General features: G+C 39.5%; 1 protein-coding gene across 1 annotated transcript in view; it reads right to left on the reverse strand.

Annotated features, from left to right (window-relative positions):
• Positions 1–3,517: 3,517 nt before the first annotated feature.
• The window catches only part of chrna11 (cholinergic receptor, nicotinic, alpha 11), a 64,381-nt gene continuing 47,360 nt past the window's right edge, over positions 3,518–20,538 (reverse strand). The window contains exons 8-10 of the mRNA XM_036567176.1: positions 17,741–17,827; positions 12,821–12,930; positions 3,518–5,956 (exon numbers count right to left, since the gene is read on the reverse strand). Of these exons, the coding sequence (XP_036423069.1) occupies positions 5,165–5,956; positions 12,821–12,930; positions 17,741–17,827 (989 nt within the window). The 3' untranslated portion in view covers positions 3,518–5,164. The remainder of the gene's footprint in view (positions 5,957–12,820; positions 12,931–17,740; positions 17,828–20,538) is intronic.

Raw genomic sequence — 20,538 nt, forward strand, 5'->3', positions numbered from 1 at the left:
TCAACATCAGTAACGTTTTGGGATTACATGGATCATAAGAAGCAGGAAATGCAACCAACTTCTAAGACTGAACTTCGGAGTTGTGGAAAAATATCCCTGCAGATTTCTTTGAAAAACCAAAAGCAAATCTGTATGAAGCTGTAATAAAGACCAGATAAAACACTCAACTAAATTATATTTAGTTGTTGAAGCTTCTGAATAACTTCATGTTAAATATATTTTCAGCTTTTTTCTTACACTGAAAAATTAATAACTTATGAGTTACTATCTAGTTGTAACCTGCGTCTAAGTCTAAGATGCCTTGACCATTGGTTTTAGACTGTTGATACCAGCCTTAAACAGAATTCCCACTTACAAAAACCTTCCTTTGACATCCTCCAAGGACTCTCATTGACAGAGCTGTCAACTGTGCAGTCGGATTTACCGTCTCTGCTATGAGACTTTAATATAGTACCACAATTACTGCCAGATGAGAATCTCACTTATTCTGAAGTGAAGACAGCTGCAGGTTCACAGCCCTACGCTGTCAGTGATAAGCACCTCTGGTGGGCCTAGTGTAGTTTTTCGAGGTTGAGCAAGTTGACAGCAACAGTAACAGTACATTGTTTCATCAATAACGTTAGATTTGTCAGCACGGCCACATGAAGCCATAGGGAATGTTCAATAGTGCGTGTGTGGTTTTGGGGGGAAGTTTTGCCCAAAACTCATAAAAGAAATATTGCTCTAATTTAAACTCATAACTGATTAAAAGATAAACCTCATCTCAGAGTCTTCTTGAAATTAGATCTGTCCATCCAAGGGACAGGATCAAATGACTATATGATGCTACAACTCAACAGAACACCTCTCAGCTGGTCTGGATCTTACCCCCAGCACAAGGGCAGGAAACCCTTTGAGAATTCAGATACTTGACTCAGTTTCCACAAGATGTCATTTGACAAATGGCAGGTTTCTACTGAAATTAGGCAAAAATAACAAAGACAGTGGATCTAAGACATTAAAACACTGGGAATTTCATTTGTTGTAACCAATTCTCTGTATGACTGTGAAAACAGAGGTCTGTTCAAGGCACCCTTAACAGCAATTTGTCGAAAGAAAGAGTAAATGGTAACAACCTCAGTCAGCAATGAGATCTATGTGATCTCACTCACCGTCACATCCAATCAAAATTTCCATTCCAGCACATTATAGGGGTAAACCCTATACAGTGATGTTCCCATTGAGTCCAAACCTCCAGTTCTGCTCTTCATCACATACATAACTATCACTGAACAAGGCTGGATAAGATCAAACTACGTAAAACCAGACTACAAACTGTAGCAAGGGAGCTTAAAGTTCTTGCATGTGAGTGATTGAGCTTTTACCCCTAAATTAAACAGTGGCTTTGTTAACTAATAATTGTTAAAAGGTTTTTTAAAATAAAAACAATTGTCTTGTATTTTATGTAATTTTTTTCCAGGACTGAAGCTCACTTATAACGTTTGTGTGGTTTTACTCACCAAAAACAGTCGTAATTCATTTTACACAAGGGCTATTCCACACCAACTGACCAACTGCATGTCAATTTATGGATCTCCATGAAAAAAATGCAAGAAGAACCTTCTATTTAATACATGCAGCAATGTAAAAGCTCAAAGCTACTCCAAATATTTTTTTAGTTATGAATTTTTAACATTTGCCCCAGCGAGTTCTAAATCACATTTTGAATATTGACTTGAACTGCTTACATAATGGCTGAACTGAGCTGAGAGATTAACTAGATATAAACAGTCTATGAATAATATTTAATTTTATCTAAAATCCTACAACAGGTCACTCTACTTCAGGGGGAGATTACCTTTTTAATGTCAGCGTGTGAAATCTATCATCTTTGAATTTATTATTTCAGTCTTCAAAATATTTTTTGCCTACTAGTATTTGCACATCTATAACAAACCCATGGATTATTAAATAATAAACATCACCATGAGTTCAAAGTGGCATCACAAGCTTGACATTTCTAAGTCTGGATAATGTAAAAAGTGTCTTTTGACATTTGTCATCATTTTTTAAAATATTGTCTGTAGCTACGATGTAGGTAAACCAGTTTAATTTAATGACTTGGCAAGAGATTCTGTTTAAAATAGTCCCCCATCATCAGGAAACGTAGGAAAAAAAGGATACAGATTTTCAGAAGCATTTTATATGTTCATTTAGATAGCCAGGCCTTTCTATTTACTGTCTTACTATTTCTTTAAATTATGCATTTTAAAAAATGATTAAACCATTAACATATTTTACATGTTAATGAAACATAACTGTCTTTAGTCCGGTAAAGTTTTTTTTGTGTGATCAATTTTTTATTAATTTTTGACAACTATCAAGCGTCAAAATCACCTTCCTCTTTAAATCCCAAACAGAAATGAATATATACACTCAGAGAAAATATACATGTAATAAAATGACTAGACTGCTTTTGAGAAAATATAGGGTAAAAATGTTCTCTGAAAATGATCTTTGGTTTTACAGTCATTTTAAACTTTCAGGTACTACATGCAGAAATGACTTTTTCATAGTGTAATAAAAATGAGGGGAATATTACCAGTTTTTTAAGATTTTGTGAGCACTTTTTTGAGCACTGGCCAAAACAAGAAGGATTAAATGTTCTGATTAAATGTTAAGTCGTAAACTTAAGTGTTGTGTTTATACCCAGATCTGGAGCACAGATCTGAAATTCTGTATAGCTTCATGAATTAAAAAAAAAGCATAAAACGTGAAATTTGCATGTATTTTTTTCATGGAAATCCATAATGTGACCTAGGTGAACGGAATGACCCTCATGTAAACATGAATTATGGCTCTTTTTGCTACATGAAACCACCTAAATGTTATAAGTGGACTCTTTTTATCCCTTAGAATCAATCGTGCTGCTTTTGTTACTGGACCTTTATGACCTCAACATCACTGAACGTGTTTGGGATTACTTGGATTGCGAGAAGCAGAAAATATACCAACTTCTACAACTGAACTACAAGAAAACTGCAAGCAAATCTCTATGAAGCTGTAATAAAGGCAAAGAGTGCACATACACTAAATAACGAACCATTTTAAATTATATTTAGTTGTTGAGGCTTCTGTGTAGTTTTCAGTTAAATATGCTGTGAAAAATGAATACCTTATGAATTAGTACTTAACAGCTGTTTTGACTGGAAATTCAATAGTTAAAGGGTGGTCTCTGACTTCTGCACAGTACTGTACTTTCCTAAAGAGTTTGGCTCCAACCTATATGTTTATCTATATGATACGTGCAAGTTCTGATTGGCTGACCCCTTCACAAGTGAAACACCACATTTAAAAAGCAGTCCACTTCTTGCTTCTGCTATAGCCTGTTCAAATACAGACATCACGATCATCACAAATTCAAAGTGGACTGTTTTTATACATGTGGACTCGAGAGCAAATGGCACAATGTTCACATACTCCATCAAACTCTTTTATTTAAAAAAAATGTTAAGGAGAATTCGGTCATTTTCATGATGTGGGCCCTAGGAGGAAACAGACAGAGGTCAAAGGAGACATCAAAACTGGAATATCAAAAGCCATCCATGTTCACACTGTGTGGTAGTTGCCAGGTTGTTGGTGTACTTGGCTGTGGCTCGTGGGTTTGATTCCTGCTCATGGCTACCGCTATAGTGCCTTTGAGCGAGGCACTTCTTCCCAGAGGGACTGTCCCTGCAGCAGCTTCAAGCGTGTTGCTTTGGGCAACAGCATCAGCTAAATGTGAATGCTAGAAATGCTCCGTTTGGTCCAGGATTGGAAAATGACGGTGGGTGGGTTCTGCAGCCACTCTGCTTTTCCTGCTGCAGCTACTCTCTATTGTCTGTTGCCTTCTGCTATAAGGAGAAAAGAGGGAAAGAAAGGAGAAAGTCTGGAGGATTTTGAAGGTGTCTTTACTGTCTCGGTGCCACTGCTCCATCACAAACTCAAGGGATTCGTTCTAGTTCTCCATCTCTAGTTTCATCTATCTCTCTTCTCTGCTCTGAGTGAGGCTGTACTGTTCTTTCGTTTTCTAAACGAGTGATGTCTCTGCACTAGGCTTCGGGATGCGACGCACTATTTTATCTCTGTCCAGCGGCGAGGTCATTTCCTCCCTTGCCAGTAAAGTGTTGTTGAGTCTCGCTCTCTTCTAACTGTGTTATTTATCTAACTCTGCTCATCCTTCCTTCTTTCTTTTTCTTTCTATCAGTCTCACTTTCCTGCCTGACCATAACCCATCTCCTCCATTTACTCCCTATCGTTCCTTGCCTTATCTTTCTTTTCTTTAGCTCTCACTCTTTGTCCTTGTCCTCCCCTCTTCTCTTTCTGCTGTGATGTCTTACTTTCTCTATCCATCTCTATCTCAGTAGATCTGTCTTTCTTTCTCTCCCAACGTCTGCATTAATCTATTATCCCTCGCTCAAGTGAAGATACAGCCTGCCCACTCTCCACTGTGTGCTGTCGATATTTTAGGGGGAAAAAAAACTCACCCTCCTCTTCTTCTGTAACAAAAATTTCTGCCTTCAGTCGATACCGCCCACTCCGCCTCTTCATAGACAGACTTCCTGAACTTCTCTTTCACCTCCAACCAGCTCTATTTTTTTGCCATTCAGAACAACACGCTCACCCAGACGCACACATTCTCAAAATATATTTTGACATTTCAGACCGACTTTGTACTGCTCTAAGAGAACATAACAGACAAATGCCACAGTTACATCCTTTGAAATTAAATTGTCTTCCCCTATCTCTGGGGTTAACGTCTGACTAGATGCCATTGCCACAGTTTTGAGGTCAATTGTGTGTCTTTTGTGTGTTTTCTATCCTTTAGCCTAACTTGAATCTAGAATGCTTGGCCAATTAGGGAGACTCCACATGCTCTTCACTCCACAGCCTTGTCCAGTGAGGTGTTCCTTCTCCACTATCCCCCACCAAAGTCTGGCATAACTGAGAGCGCCTGAAAAATCAATGTTCCCCAACATACCTTCTTCTTCTAGTTATATGGCATGGTCCAGTCTTCATCCACAATTTATAAACATCTGACATGAAGGTCCTTGATAAACAGTTTGGGAGAGTGAAAGATCTCCCAGTTCCAGTCAGACCTTCATGCATCCACAATTTTGGGTTCTCTCCGATTAAACACGACTCGTCAGATGAAGTCCTTGGACACAGCCTCCACAAAGTTGGGTGCCGACATGAGAATGGAGATGGTGCAGATGATGTTGAAGACACTAAATGCCACCAGGCAGAGGCGGTCAATGACAGCTGCAGCAAACTTCCACTGCTCCGCCACGCTCTCGCTCTCGTCCTGTGCGCGGAAGCGGTCAGCGATGTAGCGCACCTCATCCAGGATCACCTGGAGCTGCGGATCACCTCCTCCACTGGCTCCTGAGCATGAGCAGCCTCCCCCGCCACCCGACACTGTGCTGGGACACCCGGGGGCTTCCACGTTCGGCGTGGGAGGGGGCGGGGGGCTGCAGAACTGCGAAGGGAGATGCGGGGGCGGGCTGGAGGATGGCACAGCTGGGGGCGACACCACAGCAGGACGGGTGCCGCCCTGCATGCTGTTCCTCTGGACGGACTCTGCCAGGAGGGGTGGCGGTGAAGCCTCATCCAGGCTGGAGAAGCCAATGTAGAGCAGGTTGCCATTGTTGTTGGCGCTGTTGCTTTGCGAGTGCAGGTGGTTGGGGTGGCCTGCAGCAGCTGCCGCGTGAAGCAGGCTCTGGGGGTGAAGCGGGTGAAGGGTGGTAGGTGGGTGATGGTGGTGATGGTGTAGGTCGGCCGAGGCTGAACCTCCAGCGTTGGGGAGGCTGCCGCTCTGAGAGCCTGAGGAGCAGCGGCGGAGGTGAGGAGCGCAGGGAGGACGCTCGGGATCCTCGCCTTCGCCAGGCCGCTTCATTCGCAAGAACCAGGCCACCCACTGGAGCAACACGAGCTGGACCTGAGAAAGGAAGAGAGAAAATGCAAGAAACAAACATATTCAATTTTATTTTTCAGTCATTATACCAGAATGATGTAACAAAAAGCTTTTAATTCATACAACATGCGTGGCACACACAACAATACGAAACTGCAGGAGCAAAAAATGTTGACAAACTTCATTTTTCTGGTATTTTATTATTGTTGTAACATTTCCACCCTCTGTTTATCAAAGAGAATTAAACATGCTGGTCTTGTTACTGTTCCTTTAAATAAACTCTGTTCTAATTGGCTGCTGTGTATTATGCCTCATTCAGTGAAAATGTAATGAACAAGTTGTTATGTTTGGACTAAAGTGCTCTGTGATGGGATATCTGGATCCTATGGAAGGCCACAATGATATATATGCTTCCTGACAGCCAGGAACAGCACAACGTTTAATCATTTTCCCCATCATCATCCACCACTGCTAACAACACTCCTTATCACTTCCACCTGAATGACAAGGATAAACTTCACTAGGCTGAAGGTTACTTCCAGGTTACTTTCCTTATATGAAGTGTATTGACTGCGGAGCATGCTGCACATTTAAAGCAAATTTGAAATAAAGCATCAATCTCTTATTTCAAAACCACAAAGACAATTGAGATTTTCCAATGTTCTGGGTCATTTAAAACCACATACATATTATCTATACTACCACAACAGCAATACAGCAGTACAAAGAGTATTTCACAAAGTATATCTCAATTTTTGTTGATTTTTATAATTTTACACAACGTTAAAATGACAGCAGCTATACTTTGTTAATAATTCATGCTGAACAGACCAATTGAAAATGATTTTGGACCAAAGTCTTGTTACATTACCTTACAAAAGTTAAAAGTTAAGAATGTTTTTCCTTCTCTTATAAAGTTATTTTTCTGAAGACAGCGATAATATGTAAGTATTAAAAGTCTAGTCTGTGCAAAAAGGCAGAGGTAGTACAGTTGATACTGATAATAGTGTCTGTATTATAGTTACAGTTAGGCATAATTATTGCACAACAGCCAGCCACTTGACTGGTTATTAAACTAATGACCAGTATAAAACTTCTTGCTGCCATAGGAAAACCTTGTATCTCCAAAGACTTTATATGTACTAATGTGACTGAAAATATTTATCTTTCAAATTTTCTGTTGACCCACTCATGATGCAATGTTAACATGTAACGGGCAGTGCGCATTTTCAAACAATGAAAAAGGAAATAAATAAACCCCCCCAAAATGCTTTTCTTATTTCAGTGATATTGAAATAGACTACTGGTGGAAAAAAGCAATTGTAGACTGTCATGCAGAAAAAATTCTAAATTAAATATGCTATTAGGATAGCTGAAGGCTTGTCTCACAAGTCCAAGCCTTCATGAGTTCCGCATGGATTTGGTATAATTTCACAGTGGAATTGAGTAGATGGGGAATGACTGGGTGTGTGCAGTACATGCAAAGGAACGAGGCAGTAAATCTCGCCTCATTATAGCTCTGAAATTACTGCGCTTCACCTACTCCCACGGCAGCATTTCAGTGTGTTCAGTCTGTGTGATATAATCGATAGAAAGGCTATATAGAGGGTTAGACAGAGGAGGCAGTCATTTCACCAGCCAAGAACTGCTGTAGATAAGCACTGCCTTATCAAAAGCAGGATTAATGTTGACAAATATTTGAAGCAAATGTATGCAAAAATGCCTTTGTTTATTGGCTAAGGCACGACATGTGCAAGGCAGAAAGCTATTTTAAAAAGATAGACATACAGGGTGGTTGTAGGGGACAGAGGGCTTTGAGGCAGAAAGAAAGAAGTGACAGAACAGCATTATTGTCTTGTTCTCCGGAAGCCAGCCCAAGGGAAGGCATAAACCATAATGATATGCTCAGCGAAGGTGCCACTGCTGTCACCAACAGACAAAAGCGCTGGCTAAGGAGACAAACCTTTTTTTACATAGCTACTCGTACATTTCCAAGATAATACGTGGTTCTGCTCATCAGCTTTTTGTGCCTACATCTGTTTCCAATTAGTCAATACAGCACAATATCTTTCTTTGAGGCAAGACCTTGTTTCTCATGTCATTAGATAAATCATCAATGTGAACAATGAAGAACCAAAGTATCCATGCTGTCATTGTTAAAAATTAGTCAAGGCTTGGGGTCGGATTAACCAGGATAAATTCCACTTAATAATAGATCAATTCCACTGATTTTTCAAAATTTCTGAATAATTAACAAGTTAAGACGTAAACAGTCATCTCATCTCAACGACTGAATTTTGCAGAAATTTAAAAAAAACAACGGTGGCATTCCCAATTAGGCCCAAACCGCCCAGTAGAAATGGGTTTCCCATTGACCTCTATTATAAGTATTTTGTGTCAATTTGCTTTTATTATAGCTTCCATGCTTTTCAGGAGACTTGCTTTTAGTTTTCAAAGAAATCAGCAAGGATATTTTTCCACACCCCCTTCAAAGTTCAGTCATAGAAGTTGGTTGCATTTTATGGTTCTAATGATCCAAGTAACAGCTTCTTAACAGCTACTCATCCTTTCAGACTCATAGTGTTGAGTTGTCTTCTCACAGTGGAAGGATGGACAGAAACACCTGTGGATTTTTTTCAGATCTGAAACAAGAGTGGAGATTGATTGTCTCCTCCCTCTCAAAGATGAATGTACTGTTTATCTGATGGTGACAGTTTTGGTGGTCCACCAGGTCTTGCACGGTTCTTAGGAGTATATATTATAAAAAATGTTTTGAGCAGTAGTTATAGAAACTTCTGTTTTTCCACTTACTTTCTTTTCCTCAGAATTAACTCATAATAACCTCTATTTAATTGCTGTTTTGAATGGAAATTACATAATGGTCTCTGATTGTTGTACAGTACTTTAAATCCAAGGTTCCTGCCACTCAGACTGAGTGAGACTAGACTGCACTTGCACTTCATACATTCACTTCATACCTTTACATGCAGTTGCAGCTGATCTCTTACAACACACGCAAACAGCCTAACCTTGGGTTTCCCATCGTTACATCTTGAGGGCAGTGCTGTGTTCTGTCGAAATCCCCTTGGTCATTATTTATCTGTCTCATTATTTCTATAGCTATTCAACAGAAGCGTAATCAACACTACATTAACTATGCATACTTGGTGGAGAATGAATTGCTAGCAAATATATTATGCATGTTAAATATTTTGTTAAGTTCTCCAGATAATGAATGTGAATATGGCGGCATACTATCTTTGACAAGCCTTGTTTTGCATTCATGGTGCTGCACTGCCTCTAAAACTATCATTGTTTGAGAGGGTGCTCAGAACGATTTCCTCTGGCAGCACACAAACGATCTTTGCGCAAAGACGTTTTTAGAAACCTGGTCCTGATCAGAACCTCATGACCTAGATTACCATAGAGACGGCTGGGACAGAGAGTGACTAACCCACCGTTTGTGTGGGGAGGGGGTGCGTTAGTGCGACTAAGCACAAACACTCAGAATAATGCTTTCCTAATTTTTCCATATTAGTAATGCAAAAACGGCGTGTGCTCTGTAATTATTCATTTCCGAGGCATTTTTTAATCACACATTTATAACATCATTACATATTTAAATTTAAACGCACCAATTCCAAAAATACACAGTCATTCAAAAATGACCTAAAACAACCTTAACATTGCCATCACGAATAGCTGAGTGCTTTTATCCTAATGCGTTGTCATTAGCCCACATTGATACTGATGAATGAAAAAATTAGCATTGAGCCAGCCAATATGGCACTTCCTTTGTAAACAAGCTGCCTGTCTGTGAATAATCATAGACATTTTCCCCCTATTGTGATTCTAAGGTCACAACACATCTGCAGTGGCAGCCAATGGTTGATATTAGTCTTTGCAGACTGAATGAGCGTGCTCATTACTGGGTGGTTTCTGGTGAAGTTGGCATTATGAGCAGGCAAGGTTCGATTAAAACATCGGCTGAATTGCTAATTGGCCAGCAGAATGCCAAAGTAAGGCCATTCATCAGAACAGATAGATTGCAGATCCAGGTCCATCTGTACTCCATTTACTCATTCGTACCACGCTGGCAAGGCCGATCCATATTATTAGTGACCCAGGTAACTTAATGGCACCTATCAATACAGCAAGACAAGAAGTAAGAAATAATTTACCTTGAGGAGTTGAGACACAAACATCCGCAGTAATGGATGTGCATTTATACAGACGTACCACAGTATCTACAGGGATCATTATCTACTCAATTAAATCTGGCATTTTCTGCAAATTTAGTGCACTATTTTTTTGTTAAGTTTGAAAATTGGAAAAAAAAAACATAAAATCTATCTAAAGCCATAACTTTTGCACAGGCCAAATTTTATGTTTTACTGTTTTCCCATAGGCTAAATACAGCAAATAAACAGTTATTGTGTATTTAAGTGTGCAGAAGTGTGTTCTTTTCAGAGGATATTGAATTATTTTCACTTTGAAAATTAACAAAATATGTACAAAGTATGTGTATATGTGTGCAAGTAAAAGGAGAGATAAAAAACAAGGGGTGCATTATATCATTAGCCAATATATATTATTTGTCTGCCCCAGCCTCTTCCTCCCCAGACTCGAAGCTCACGCAGGTTACCAGGTTGAGGACAATGAACATACATGAACGAGTGCAACGTTACTTTGAGCGTAACTTTGATAACATTAAGCTCTGATAATGGCAAGCGATGAGAAGTCATACACTCTAAGTTGATATATTAATGTATATGTTTGCTATGTTTTTTATTGTTTGCATAATATAAACCAGCTAATGTGAATTTTTATAACTCTGTCAGTGTCAGCTAGGTGCATGGTGGGCTATGTACAGTAGCCTAAGTTAAGCCACAAAAGCCAGCGGCTCTGAAAATACTCGCTGCCTTGAGGAAGCTGAAGTCAGCTTCTTATTTGCCAACTTTTTGTTTGAATTTCCCCGTTCCACCTTAAATGATGCCACAGTTACATTCTGATGCCTGAGGTACCATTTAAGGTGGAACGGGAAAATCTGAAAGAGGCCAAGAAGCTGGCAAATAGGAAGCCAACTTCAGCATCCCTGAAGTCACACACAGACCACAGAGTATGAATGTAAGTACTCAAATGTTAAAATGACTTAAAATGCTCATCCCTACTAGCAGCCATGAGAAATTAGTTAAGGTTCGCTAACCTTAACTGAGGCTCAATGCTTACCTGTTCAGGAGAAAATCAGCAAAATCAGCATTCAAAAAGTCTTTCTGGGCTCTAAGCTGTCTTCGTCTTTCAAATGCAGCACCAATATTTACTTGCGTTTTACTACATCTCCGGCCATGGAGCTTTTTAGAAGGATGCAGAGGCTTTTTAGGTCGGAATCCAGTTCGTTTGCTTGCTTCCATGGCTGCAGTACGCTGTGTTCGCCTGCCAATTGGTTTCAAATCTGCCACCCTGGGGTGTCGAAACGGTACTGGGGAAATTGTCAGTGGGCGTGATCACAGGCCAAAACACAAACAGACTTTCCGCTCCGGGAACAGAAAGTTCAAAGGAGAACATACTGGCTGTAGCACTGTTGACGAAGAAGCCAGTAGTTCAACTTAGCATGTTTCCTTAATCTCTAAAGAACATATCGTTGTCATATTATGATTTAGTACAGCAAAAATATCACATATTGTTTCTTTAATTATTATTATCAATCTAATATTAGAATTATAACTGATAATTAAATTTTTGCACCTTGAGCACCTCATTTTGAGCTTGCTCATGCACCAACACGCATGCAGTCAACATTTCTGGACACGTGCATTCTTTTCAGCTTGCTGAAACGCACAGCACAGTAGAGAACACAGTGGAGATGGGCAATAACTAGTTATAATTACTCAGTTACTTTTACTCAAGTAAGATTTTGGTGGATTTATACTTTCCTGAATTTTTTCAGATATTGATACTTTTACTTTATCTCAAGTATATTTGTGAGAAAAGGGATGTACTTTTTACATTTTAGTCATTAATATCTAGCTATTAATTCCTTTTTATGTTTAATTTCATTATGATGACAGCATCTGTACGGCTTTGTACTACATTTGTACTTACCTCTTTTTTTGGGGTTTATTATTTTATTTTAGACCAAATTTAGCCCAAAAAGAGAGGAATGGACCCAAAAACATCATTTCTGAAGCTCATAGATGCTGGGTACACTAAAAAGCAGAGATTTTCAGAAATAACAAATTAAGTTCTTTAAGTCTTTAGTAAAGAATTTTAGTTTAGTATCATTATTAGCTGTAGGCACTGCAGTGTACAAAAAAACTCTACTAAAAGTCCAGGTTAACAGACTGTCTGGTTTTACAGAAGAACCTTCAATCTAAAGGACAGAACTGAAGCGTTACACAAAGTAAATGTGGTGTTTAAAGGTTGGTTAGTTTGTCATTAGGATAGGAAGTATGCTAGCTAGCACAATTACTAATCCAGGTATTTTGGTAAGTTTGAAAGGAATGTAACTTACTAACACTTCAAATGAATAAGCTATTAATTAAATTATCCAATGCGCAAGCAAACATTGCTATAAAAACTACATCACACCTATACCATTTTAAGTTGTTTTGCCTCTTTCCTTTAAACACTGCATTTACTGAATGTAGTGCTTCATTCCATCCTGACTGACTGATGGGTTTTCTTTAGTGATAGACTCATTATATGACAGTTCGATAGCTGTAGCTTTAAATGTCTTGCAAAATCAATCAATGCTTAATATGTAATTTTTTTGATAGTGCACTTCATATATGAATTACAGTGTTGAAATTGTTTGTAAGTAAGATGTAAATTATCGGTCTTTGTAACTGCTCACAACTTCCATATTAGCACGTGCTTAAAGAGACCTACCCATTTGGGCATGTTTCCTCCATTTGGGTCATGATGATGATACTGTAGCACAACCACCGTCGCTATGACTGACATTCCAACGATGATCATTATACTAGCAAAGTACTGCCCTGAGAGAGAGAAAGAGCAGAGGAGAGAAAGAGGAAAAAGAGAATGCATTAACCTTTAATATATCAGTCTCTTAGTACAATGGCTTCTCTCCACCCTGCAAAAACAATAAAGATCGGCTTACAAAAAATGCAATAAGGAGAAAGAGAGAGAGAGAGAGAGAGTGAGCAATGAGGAGAGTATGTGAGAGCGAGAAGGAGCAGTATGCAGGAAAGAGGAATGAGTCATAAGCAAGCAGTTAGGGGAAGAGAAGGAGTGACAAGAAGGGAGGAAGAGAGCTAGTGAGCCATTCATAACCAGACACATGCCAACAGTTGCTATATATCCCCACAGATCATGACTCTGCGCTTTTCTGCAGGCCATAAATGAGGGAGAAAAGAAAAATGGGGATTTGGGGGGCTGACAAAAGGCCTTGGTTTCACTAGCTCATCCTCGCCTCTACGTTTTTTTCTGTTCGCCCATTCGTTCCCACTGAACTGACTTTATTTCTGTTCCAAAATTTATTCAGCCAATTACATTTAGAAGACAAGCAGATGGTCTGGTCGCCAGGGCGAGACCACAGCCGTTTGGCTTTTGCACAAAATGAAGTTCAGTTCGTTGTGAAAAGGAACAGCCTGCAGTGCTTTCAGGCCAAACCTTTAACATCTACATTCATAACCCCATAATTCAGAACAACCGTGCTGTCAATTAATTAAGTGGACTCTAAATGAGGACTACATCAACTGAAAGTGTCACATAGCATCTAAAACAGGGTTTCTCAGTGCGTAGAGGTACACTATATGGCCAAAAGTATGTGGACACTTCACCATCACACCTATATGAGCTTGCTGGACATCTCATTCCAAAAACCTGGGATCAAACACCCTGTTGCAGCTATGACAGCCTCCACTCTTTTGGGAAGATATTCTACAAGATTTTGGAGTGTGTCTCTGGAAATGTATGCTCATTCTGTCAGGACTTGTGTTGAATGAGAAGGCCAGGATCACATTCGATGTTCCAATTCATTCCAAATGTGTTCAGTAGGGTTGAGGTCAGGGCACAGAGGCACAGTCATGCTGAAACAGGAAAGGACCTTCCTCAAACCCCCTACTGTTGCCACAATACTGAAAGCATATTATTGTGTAAAATATCTTTGCATGCTGCAGCATTAACACTACCCTTCACTGGAACTAAGGGGCCGAGCCCAGATGCTGAAAAACAGCCCTGGTCCATTATCCCTCCTCCACCAAACTCTACTGTTGACACTATGCATTCCGGTAAGTAGCATTCTCCTTGGCATCCGCCAAACCCAGATTCATTCATTAGACTGTCAGACAGTGAAGTGTGATTCATTACACTGAAGAAAACATTTCTACTGCTCCAGAGTCCAGTGGCGGAGTGCCTTACATCACTCCAGCCAACGCTTGGCATTGTGCATAGTGACCTCATGGAAACCCATTTCATGAAGCTCCTGGTGCACAGTTCTTGGGCTGATGTTGCTTTCAGAGGCAGTTTAGAACTGTGAATGATGCTACAGACAACAGGCAACCTTTCCAGGCTGTGTGCTTCAGCTCTGGTCCCGCTCTGAGTTTGCGTGGTCTACTGCTTCATGGCTAAGCTTGTGCTGCTCCTGGATGCTCATATTTCACAATAATAGCACTTACAGTTGACCAGCGCAGATCTAGCAGGGCAGAAATTTTATGTACTGACTTGTAGCAAAGGCATCCTATGACAGTGCCACATTTTAAGACACTGAGTTATTCAGTACGACCCATTCTACAGCCAATGTTTGTCTATAAAGATTGGAACACTATGGGCTTGATTTCATATACCTCCTAGGATGTGCCTAAAACATCTAAACCCAATAAATAGGAAGGATGTCCACATATTTTTGGCTTCACAAAGAAAGATTTCTCAGTTAGCAACATAACTTAAGCTAAAAGGCTGACATGCCTTACTCTGAATACAAGTCTGGGAGCAGATTTAAGGAGTTAAAAGGGGACAAAGACAAGGTTAACAAGCCCTTCCTGAGTTAAATTGAGTGTGTTATCAGCTATAGGGGGAAGAGGCAATAGCTAAAGGTCTCTGAATTGCAGGAGGGCTCCACATCACAGATTGATGAAAAGAGTAAATGATTTTCTTATTGGATACGTTGATTTGGTTGCAACTAGCCATAATACCAATCAATGTCACTGATTCAAGTTACACCCCCCACTCTCTTAATGTATGAAGAGAACTGATAGGCACATGTAGAGTATGACTGCTCTGTGCTCTCAAAGATAAAGATCCCAAAAAGGACCCTTTGCACAATGCCATGGAAGAACCACTTTTCAACCTTTTAGTGGATGGTTCTTTAGAGCAGCGGTACTTAAACTGGGGGCCGTGGCTGCAAAAAGACCACCAAAAATGTAGAAGTTGTATCTCCATTTTTAATTTGTCAGTTTATTAAATCTGCTGCAGCCATATCTAAAAAGTGGTACTTAAAAATGATTAAAATTGAACATGCACGCCAACCAATCACAATTTGCGGCCATCCAGTGTCATTAAAGTCATCTGAAATGTCATAGAAACAACTTCATACCAGGTCAGCAATAGCTGTGGAGTAAGCTTGCAAAACAGACAAGGTTCTGGTAAGACATGGTCCTGGTTTGTTTAGTGTAATAGTCTAATTAATAACCATGGTAACGGGAGGACAAAGGCAGGGGTACACAGTGGCACTATCTATCCACAAACAGGGCCTTATACCAAAAAACTGCTGCTTTAGAGAACCAATTTTGTACAATCCTCTGTGACCTTTTCACCATCCAAAAACACCCCTCTCATCATCGATGGTTTCATTCAGGGGCACGTTCACCCTCTTCTCAAACTCCGGAGCCATTTCAGATACAGCTAACATTAAAAGAGAGAGAGTGAAAGAGAGAGAGAGACCATGCATCCACATGAGACAGAAAAAGTGGAAGAGAACATAAAAAAATCAGAAAACAAACCTGAGCCCGACCTGAGACAGATGCTGCACATGAAAACCTGAAACTCAATATTTTGGCAGGCCTCATCGGACTCGGTTTGGGTATCTGGAGTGTAACTGTTATTGTGCTAAGACAGTTTATTTAGTCTGCTCTATTCATAATGGTAGATATACATAATTAAAACTTAATATACATTTGTTATATAAAATATGTAATATGCAATAATAACAACAGAAATATATTTGTTGTTATTGTTTTGTGCACCTACCATAAGCGATGATGTTCACTCTATTTCAACACTGCCTTATTCAAATAACCGATTAAGTAAACAAATACTAAGATGAGTTGGTCAGGTTCACTTGGGGGGCTCTAAAGTAAAATTTTGCCAAGGGGTCCTATAGTCTAGAGCTGGCTCTGGTGTTAGAGCATAGAGAATAGGACTGAAACAATTATTTGACAATATCGATAATGTTGACAACAAGAAATCATCTGCAAATATTTCCATTATTGATTTTCTATTACATTTTCAAAGTGACACACAACCTAGAGTGAGTTAATGACTTAACCTGAAGAGAATACCAGTTAACTTATATTGTCAGATAGTGTAAGAAAAAGAACAATTATGGCTGAAGGTTAAAAAGAAGCCTAGGAGCATTTTCTTAAAATAAAGGATAGTCACACACAATATAAGTCCAACTTTCAACGGAAGCATAACGCTACTTTCAACCACCGTAAAAAATATGCAGGTGTTGATTCTGAAGCAGGAGAACGGTGAATAAATGGATACAGCTGAAGTTATTTAAATTTTACATTCAACCATAAATGGTGCAACATTTGAAGTGGAATAGAAGATCTGAATAAGAAGTTGGTGAATAGGGAGCCAACCTTAAGCTTATAAACTAAAAGCTTTCCTTCCATGCCAATGTTCTGACGAACCAAACTTCTCCCTGAGTATGCGCAGTTGACATTGTAGGCAATTCATTACTAAAGCTCATCATACATTATTAATGTTAGTTAGTTTCTGTTCGTTTTTAGCAGCTACTTCAAAAAGCTGTTGAACATTTGGGAGCTCATGCTGTCACAGTGATAGATACATTACACATGCAACTACTCAAGCGCTGGTTAATTAGCTTCAAATACAACTCATTTTGTACACAAATTTCATGTGAAAAAAAAGCCATCTGCTTGTCCTGGAAACCTGTCCACTGATAGCGTGTGGACTAGCACATTACACTAGTTAAATGATGCTGCAGCCTGATGAGCTATAACATTAATTGACATATTTACTATTCAATTCTATTATTGTATCACTTATTCTTAGCTATCGCTTATTACTGTTTATAGGCAAGCTTAAACAAAGCATCACATTTTTTCCATGGTGGCAAATTAGGTCTTGGTGAACAGCAAGAACAGCTGCTCAGTTTGTTAGAATATTGCCAAACATTTTATTGTTACATCACATTTAGAGGCCACATCTAAGCCAATGAGGTCTGGGGTGGTCAGTCCATTGTTCTGAGAAAACCAGCAGCTTCTTTGTTTGGTTTGCAAAAGGTCTTTTTTGTTCTTTGTATACTTTTCTCAGTAACGGCTTCTCAACAGCTATCAATCCTTTCAGACACACTTAAGCTGATTAATCAATTATTAGTTGATTGATTTGCATGAATAATTGAATATTCATTTTTTTGCAGCCCTAAAAGAGAACTCCTAATTGAGCAGGACAGGGCTACTCTAGGAAGTACTGATGTGAAGGCTCAAACTGCACAGGTACACCATGCATACAAATCGTTGTTTTGCACCGTGAATGAATATAAATGTGTGCCTTATTTAGAAGGTCTAAACACTCAAGCACACACGCACACACACTTACCTATGAGTGGAATGGAGTCAGAGGTCGCAGGCATAATTTCTGCCACCAACAACATGAAGACTGTTAGCGAGAGGAGGACGGTAATACCTGTAGAGAGAGATGGAAAGAGATAAAACATGTTTGGCAGAATCCACTGAGGCGAAAATGAACCCTAATTGGGGTTTAGTATCTTCTGTTAGGAACTAACCCGACTGACCGGCGCTGTCACTTTAAAAACAAGTGGAACCCAATGCTTGGATGGATTCGTATGGGACCGAATTTGATTGGATCTGATTGGCCTGTGCATCGTAGCTTGATGGAGCGATACATAAGGGGAATTACATTGAGCCATTTGTCTTTTCCAATCACACTTTACTCCTGTTCATGTCCTCCTCTCCCTCCCTCTCGCTCTGCTCTCCGTCTCTTCCACTCCTCTTCCTCCCACCGCTCTCGTCCATCCATCCATCTCCATTTCTCACTAAATCCCCCTAAATCTTCTTCTGTAGGCTCTTGTGATTTTTATTTATTTATTTGTTCTTTTAGCTCAATTTTCAAGAAGTGCTCTGCTGGCATAACAGATGTCCAATAAAATACCTGTCACAAGCGCCATCACTCGCTGGGATCGATAGGTAAGATGGATGCGCCTTTAAGAAACAGCTATTAATAAATGAACCCTGAAAAAATGGGAGGCATATCAGTAACTGTCCAGTTTCAGCCACCTAAAGAAAACAGTAAACAGCGCCTGAGGCTGAACAAGAAAAGTGGATGTGTTTATATGCAAGATTTTGTGCTTTGCTACACTTCCAGATGTTAAGAGGCTTTTCATGCAGTGCTTAATCTGTGAGAAAAGTCAATGACCTGCATTTATTTAATTTCCTGTTAAAACGGCCGTTAAGTACAAGGTATTTGTTTTTAGTGTCAGGAAAAAAAAGAAAACATATTTAACAGAAAATGAACGCAGAAGCCTCAACAACTGTGTTCACTCTTTACTTGTAGTACAGCTTCTGTTCTACTCAGCAGGCTTGGTTTCAGTTTTTCTAAGAAATCTGCTGGGATATTTCTCCACACAAAGGTCAGTCATAGAAGTTGGTTGTATTTTCTGCTTCTCTGGATCCAAATAATCCCAAACGCATTCAGTGATGTTGAGGTCTGGACTCATAATAACGAAAGCAGCTTAATTCTAAATTTGAAGTCCGCTTACAATATTTGTTTGTTTTTATGTACCAAAAACTGTTATGATTCGTATTTAAACAAGGGTCAGTCTGTTCACCTAGAGTCTGGTAGGTCAAGGATTTCCAAGGGAAAAAAAATCCATGCAAACTTTCACTTTTTTCTAGTCTGGACTCTTGGGTGTGTCAGCCCCTTGTTCTGAGAACACCAGCAGCTTCTTTACTTGATTTGCATTATTTTTTTTCATCTATTTCTTTCCTTCAGTAACAGCTTCTTGACAGCTGCATATCCTTTCAGACTCATCGCACTGACTTGACTTCTCACAGGGGAAGGATGGACACTTGTAGCCTTTTTAGATGTGAAGGCAGAGTACAGCTTGAATCTCTCCCAAAGATGAAAGCTTTAAGTCTGTTTATCAGATGGGGACAGTTTTGGTGAGTCCCATTGAGTGTGTTTACATGCACTTAGTAAATCCAATCATTATCAGATTTTGGCAGTCATCTGATATTCAAGGGGTCACATATACAGCATACCCCTATTTCTTAGATAGAATTAAGGCCAAGAAATCCAATTAACAAATCCAATAAAGAGAGCTGGATTTTCAGCACATGTATACTCTTACACTGGTTTCTTTCTCAGTCTGCATATATATGAAAACAGACCGCTGTCCCAGAAGTAGCCAGCAGCATTTAACAAGCGCCTATGAGATGGCAACAAATCACTTTTGGAGCGATTTTAAAAAACTATGTTTGGTGAAATGAAGAATTTGAATTTTTGTCATCTTATAGATAATGTATATTCAGATTTCGCTAAAGTCACTCAGTGCTTAAAAAAAGGTCACAGCATAATGTTTGAGGGTACGTCACATCTTATTCTGTGAGTTTATTGGCTGGTTGCAGAGCAGAAATCCAATCATTGTCTTACTCATGTAGATCTGGAGTTTCCCATTATCTGATTGATTATCAAAGTTTATGTAGCGCATACTGAACGAATTATTGACAGAGTGATTTTCTGCAGCTATCAGATTATTAAGTGCATGTAAATGCACTCGTTTTCTCTGTGTCTGTTAATCATTTTTTGAACTCCAGTTTTGGAAACTCTCATTATGTGTCACTTATTTTCCTAATTTCTCCTGTTTCCATCTGATCTCCTCAGAAATATCTCCTGAAAATTGAAAAACTGGTTCAGAGTGGCAGCTTTGACTGGAAATTAAACGAATGAAGGTCATGGTATTGTAGTACTATATGTGGAAGAATCTCTGTGTTGCTACATATTCAGATTGCAAAAGAAAAAAATTTGGCTTTTCACATCGCACTTAAGGTATGTGGGGCCTGACGTTGTTCCTGGAAAGCCAATGTGGAAAAGGTCTCCCGTCGCTCTCTCTCCCCCTCTCTCGTCCATTGATTTTGTTTAATTACATCAATAGATTAATTACCCATATGGGTCTAAAGCAAAGCACCTTTCTTGGAGTCCCCAGTTCCCCAAACCATTCCTAGTTTTCCTTCCAAAAACACCACCAACTCGTTCTTTTAATTTCTGCATAACCCTTTGAAAAAATTCACTTCTTGCTCTCCTCCCCGCCGTCACCCTCTCGCACTCTTTCTTGCTCTTCTACTGCTATTCCACAATAGCCTTTTAGCTTCTTACAC

The sequence above is a fragment of the Colossoma macropomum genome, unplaced genomic scaffold (genome assembly GCF_904425465.1).
Source record: "Colossoma macropomum unplaced genomic scaffold, Colossoma_macropomum, whole genome shotgun sequence".
Classification (NCBI taxonomy): Eukaryota; Metazoa; Chordata; class Actinopteri; order Characiformes; family Serrasalmidae; genus Colossoma; species Colossoma macropomum.